The sequence below is a fragment of the Capra hircus genome, chromosome 19, assembly GCF_001704415.2.
Source record: "Capra hircus breed San Clemente chromosome 19, ASM170441v1, whole genome shotgun sequence".
Lineage (NCBI taxonomy): Eukaryota > Metazoa > Chordata > Mammalia > Artiodactyla > Bovidae > Capra > Capra hircus.
This window is the reverse complement of record NC_030826.1, coordinates 35,682,187-35,688,186: the sequence shown is the minus strand read 5'-3', so window position 1 is coordinate 35,688,186 and position 6,000 is coordinate 35,682,187. Positions and strand designations below refer to the sequence as shown.

The following is a 6,000-nucleotide window of genomic DNA, read 5'->3' as shown; positions in this document are numbered from 1 at the left end:
TGGTTAATAGAGGATGGCCTCCATCTAGCGGGCTCAGCTACTCTGGGGAAATGAAGCTGACTGCTGTGAACTTAGAGGAAAGACACCGCACAAAATACCTGTCTCTGGTGCCACTAAGCGCCACCACGGCAGTAGGATGGAGGAGGCTCAGGTGGGGACCAGTTCCTTCTGTTCTTCCACCAGAGGGTTTTATCCCTGAAACTGTTCAACAATTTGAACCCCCTATGATTAGAAGTACAGAGCTGTTTAGGAGGACAAAGTTAAAGAGTAGGGGCTTAGTCAGTTAATATTTAATTTTAATAATACTTATTATGCTTGAACAGTCAGCAGTGCACAAAGTGAATATTTACACACAGTGTGAACACATGCTTTAAATATGCAGTAGAGGAGGCGGGGCGAATTCACAATTAACAAAGCTAAAAAAAAATCCTTGTTATAAATTACACAAAACATATAAAAATATTTCTCTGAATGCATAGATTAAGACTTTAGACTCACCTACCAGCAACTGTGCAGTCTAACTCCACTGCCATACTCAGAGTCAGCTGACCACAGAGGACGTTATAAAAAGGTGCAGTGCAGGGCCCGTCTCTCACCTGTGACTTCCTCAGCCTCCCTTTCTAAGCCCAGGAAATGCCCTGGAGCTACTCCTCGGTAGGCCACCTCCAGCCAGGGACCTCCACTGCTTCTGAGAATCTCTAACTGATCTGGATGGCTAGAAGAGTACTAACCCCAGTGATTTAGACACATGAATTAATACTGAATTTATTTGTTCCAAGATAAAACTAGCCTTAATTGTATCAGTAAATGGTAACTTTTTTCAAAGGTAGAGGGGGAAAAAAAGGTTAGTATTTCTAGCCTCTGCCTGGTTGAAACACAAAGGAAGTTTCTTCTTTAAAGTATTTCAGAGAAAGGGAGTAATAAGTAACCTTTACTCTGCTAGACAAACACTGCACAAAGTGGGTAACTCACCATCAGTAATTAGTGTGTTACAATTAAGTCACTGAACAGTGACTCCCCGTCACAAAGCTGGCCTTGAAAACACCTCAACCTCAGCTCAGCGTTTAGGCAGCAGCAGGAGGCCATTATCTCAGCACAACACTCTTCCACTGACATCTTCTGCACCCTCTCTCTCGATCGTAGTGTTCCAATAAAATTAACCCAGTTAGGAAGTTGAGTTTCTTTGGAAACTATAGGCACTGTGGGGAGAAAGCTTCTTAAGACAGCAGGGATGCTCTTCAACAGCTGGCTTCAAAACCCTGCTCTCCTGTTTGTCTAAGCGTGCTCATTCTTATTTCTAAAGTTAAGCTATTTAGTTCAACAAGACATTGGCTTTTCTTTTTAACATTAATGACAGTGAAGGGAAGGAAAAGAACCCTTAAATGCATTTTTTACAAAAATTCTTATGCCATGCTCAAGAGTTTAATCAGGTGTTTGTTTCCAGAACACAGCCTGGTAGACTCACATTGACTTTGTTAAGTAGGTTAGTGATGGTTGTGGGGGGATCCCTAAGATTAAACAACTTGTTTACAAAAGCAACAGATTTCAGAGTTGTGTAAAAATCTTAATAATTTCAAAATAATCTTTATCTTTGATACAAAAATAAAGATGCTAACTCCTTTAGTTCAGTTTCCCACAATAACCTTTAAAATAGCAACAGATTCTGTCCGGAAAATTGCTTTTCATTTCTAGTGGAAAATGAAAGTGGAGAACATGGACCAGCAATGTTTGTGCTCGTCTCTTTCAGTGAAATTAAACAGAAACGCGAAAGCGAAGACAGAATTGCTTCAGTTTAAAAAAAGAAAAATAGCGGTTGCTCTTTTACAAAGCGTCAGAGAGCCCTCTAGCGACCACAATGGGGAGTTAATGCAGAGATGACTACAAGCAATGGCTAGAGACGGAAGTGCGTACATGAGTGCGTACAATGGAAAAGGTGGGGGGAGGGGAGGCTCTTTTGGTTAACAGCGTATTTACATTAGGTAACTGTATTCTTAAATGCTTTTAACCTGAGTAACATTTATAAATATGCTATGTGAAACCTCACAGCCACAAGTCACACCAAAATTCCTGTGTCCAGCACCTGCGCTTTCCCGTTATCCTCTCTAGTCAGTTCACATTTCAGGAGAGTCGTGAGCATGCAACACCGAGGGGAGCACATCCTGGCCCTTCAGCTTCGCCGTCAACAGGCCCGAAGCAGGCTCTGCTCTCTCTCAGCCTCCGCCTAGACAACCCTCTCACATACTAGAACACTAGTATAGAACCGTTGGCTTCTGCCTCTCCAGGCCACTTCTCAGCTGTTCACAGCTTCAAGCAATAGGTTTGTTGTGCACCAAGAGGCTTGGAAGAGTGGCACCGCTGCTTAGGGGTCAGGGCCTTCCTACCTTGGCAGAATGATGTTAGTGTATACTACGAAGTGGCATCGGGGCCCTCCTTGGGCATCCAAGGCATTTAGATCAATGGCTTGTCCTTGGCCCAGAGGTGATGCACACTGTCACAATACTCAGTAGTAAAAGCTCCTGCTGCATTAGTAAGTCAGTTTTGAAGCTCTCCTATTGTAGCAAGGCCTTTCAGTCAGTGAGGATGCAGCGTTTCTGAACAGAAAATTATTTTCACTTATCATTAAAACCAGTTCCAGCTCTTGAAAATCTTGGAGTCGAGCAACATCTTTGTCCTGAAACAAAAATAGGTTAAATAGATTAAGAAGGGCCACTTGTCTCGATGGTTCTGGTGTTCTGTGTTGAAACCAGTGATAGTGCAGGAAAATCCCCAGGAGCACGAACTAGGTTAAAATGTAGAAGCCCTCAGTAGCAGCTGTTGCTCCAAGATGAGCACACCATGAGGCGTAGTGCAGGGGTGTTTTCCTCAGGTGCCCTGAGAAGCCAGAAGCCTGACATTCAGGGAACCCAGGGATGTTGGGAGGGTCACACATGTGCCTATATGGATGTGCCCTGTAATTAAGCCTGGTTCTTATGTTATAAAGCACAAGGCACATCTGATGGTATACTAAGGTAATCCTTACAGATCACTACAGAGAAACAACTTGTATAAATGCTAGTATCTCCATAGGCCCAATAGAGGAAAGAAAGCTCAATGGAAGACCACCCTTTACTTTTTTTCTATTCTTTTCTCATTTCTTTAACTATGACTCACATACCCCAAGAGGAAAGTACATATTTTCCAAATGGAAAAATCAACCACGTAACAGACCTTTCTTACCTTTCTTACCAGAGTATTGGGTAACTTTCTGATCTTCTCCACTTGATCAGGATTAACACCCAGCTCACAGCAACTCACTCTGAGCAGCTCTTGGTAGGTGAGCTCCTGTCGGTCCAGTTCAATTTCAATGAAATCATTTTCTCTAAGAGATGGGTTCTGAATCCTCACCTTGAGTACCAGCTCTAGGGAAAAGGGGAAGAAGCATTAATGAATCATTCTGGCATAGTTAGCTGATGCAATTTAAAATCTTTTCCAGAAGATGGTTACTGTTAATCATGCCCTGTGCTGAAGACCTATGCCACCCAACAAGAAAACCAAGCACAATCAGTGTAGTTTGCTCAGGCTCAATTCTGGCTCTGCTGGTGCAGGTGCCTGCATTGTCCTCCTATATCTAACACTGTGGTTCATAAAGTAAATGAACTTTTACTTTATGCAGCAGAAGGAAATAGTGGACAACCATCCCAACTGTACAGAAGGATACTTTACTTCTGCTACTGGAGCTAAGCAGGTAAAGGCTTGAGAATGGGTTTGGGTATCAAACTACACATAAGCAGGGTATGGGGAAGAGAAGAGAAAAGGCAGCATGGAAAGATATGGTACAAGAGTTACTCTACAAAGATATAACAATTGTGGATCTAAAGATATTTATGAGATGTGAAAATCCTTGCAATAAACACAGTACAGGAGCAAAAAGATAAGCTACTAATAAAAATGAAGTCTAACTGTGATTTAAATGCCTTACTTTAATAAGGGAAGAATCTTGGCTTTGGGAGTAAACAAAGACCATTATTCTTGGGTCTGGGATCTAAACAGTCTGCCCCTAAATTCTGAGCCTGGCTGCAAAGCAGGCTGAAGCTAAGCACATGTGTGCTTTTGGTAGTTCTGGTTGCTCTATATATGGCATCCCTGGGCCACAGTTATCAGCACCTAGAGCAACAGGCCCTCAAAACCAGAAAGAAGGCAGTTACTTACATGGAAAAAGAAAGGTAAGACTGGACCATACCCTGTGGCGTCTGACCAGAACTGGAGGTATTAACATAAACTTAATACTTTAAATTATAAATAGATATAGCAATATAGAAAAAAGTAAATGTGTGTGTTTGTTTGCTTGCCTTTTAACTTCACTAATCCTCTCAGGCTAGCGTGAAGCTTGATATCCAGGAAGTATATGTTCATTTTCTACTTTTCATCTAAAATATCAAGGGAGAGTTTGTTGCTTTTGTCATAAATTATGGGAGCTGCTTTCAACTCTCTTTTTTTGTGACCTTTTGGACCTTGAATGATTGTGGTATGAATGGGTATATCCCTCATCTATCCTGTACTAGATGTGTGACTCTGGACGAATTACCTGTCTCTTTGTGTCTAACTTCATCCATTTCTAAAATGTACTAATGGAAATTCTATGGTGGCCCAGTAGTTAGGACTCGTTGCTCTCACTGCCAAGGCCTAGGGCCAACCCTTGGTTGGGGAACTAAGATCCCGCAAGTCATGTGGCACAGCCAAAAAAAGTAAATAAAAATAAAATGTACAAAATAATGCTCTTTTTACAAGTCTGTTGTAACAATTAAATGAGAACTCAGAATGCTCTGAAGTTATGTTATTATGTTAACATAACTAGTTATGTTACTAGTAAGTTATATTACTAAACATAAATGTTTAGTTTATAAATAAATCTTCCCGGTGAATCTTTCATTATTTAATTGTTCTTTATTGTTTGCTTGCTTTTTTCTTTCTTCTCTAACTGTCCTCTGAACGAGCTTAGAAGAAATGATACACTAGTAGCAATGAGCACATCTAGTGTTCACATTCTGGTTTCTGAATACCATTCTGCACCAAGAAAAACCAGGGCTCCTTGGAGGAATGCCGGATCCCAAGGCTGGGGCAGGGAAGCTGCACTAGGGAGCCTGGAACATCTTGCTGCACCACAAAGTAAGGAAATGAGTTAAGAATAATGACGATGTCCAAGAGACACAACAAGCTCCAAAGGGGCTCCCTCTGGATCAGTCTGGCATAATTTGAACATCAAAATAAGGATACTAATGAATTATCACCCAATAAATAATAATCTATGCATTTTCTACTGCTGTAAATGGCGGAGAAGGGAAAGCCCTTCCCTGGCGTGCTGCGATTCATGGGGTCGCAGAGTCGGCAAGACTGAGCGACTGAACTGTTCATCAGGGCTTCCCTGGTGGCGCAGAGGGTAAAGCCTCTGCCTCCAATGCAGGAGACCCAGGTTCAATCCCTGGGTCAGGAAGATCCCCTGGAGAAGGCAATGGCACCCCACTCCAGTGTTCTTGCCTGGAGAATCCCATGGATGGAGAAGCCTGGTGGGCTACAGTCCACGGGGTCGCAAAGAGTCGGACATGACTGAGTGACTTCACTTTCACTGCTCATTAGAGCAGAGAAAAAAATGCAAACATACTCTACAACAGAACTGGCCTGGACTCTTCAAAAATCTGAAGGCCAGAAGGATAGTTAAAGGTTGAGGAAATGCTCCAGATTAAAGGAGACTACTCTAACATGGCAGCCCAATACAAACACAGCAGGCAGGAGTGGAGGGAGTAAAAACAGCTACAAAAGACACTGCTAGACAGCTCATGAAATTTAAAGACAAACAGTGGGTTAAAGAACAGCACTACATCAAGGTTATATTTTCTAAATCTGATTGTTGTGTTGTGATTATGTAAGAGACTATCTTTGTTCTTGGGGCTTCCCAAGTGGCTTACTGGTAAAGAATCTGCCTGCCGATGCAGGAGATGCAGGTTTGATCCTTGGGTCGAGAAG

At 42.2% G+C, this 6,000-nt stretch overlaps 1 protein-coding gene across 2 annotated transcripts in view; it reads right to left on the bottom strand.

The window, feature by feature from the left end:
- Positions 276-6,000, bottom strand: part of ANKRD40 (ankyrin repeat domain 40) — a 16,207-nt gene continuing 10,482 nt past the window's right edge. Inside the window, exons 4-5 of one of the 2 annotated variants that reach the window (XM_018064860.1) lie at positions 3,217-3,398; positions 276-2,671 (exon numbers count right to left, since the gene is read on the bottom strand). In XM_018064860.1, the coding sequence (XP_017920349.1) occupies positions 2,525-2,671; positions 3,217-3,398 (329 nt within the window). In that variant the 3' untranslated portion in view covers positions 276-2,524. The remainder of the gene's footprint in view (positions 2,672-3,216; positions 3,399-6,000) is intronic. The other variant, XM_018064861.1, reaches the window with a different exon arrangement.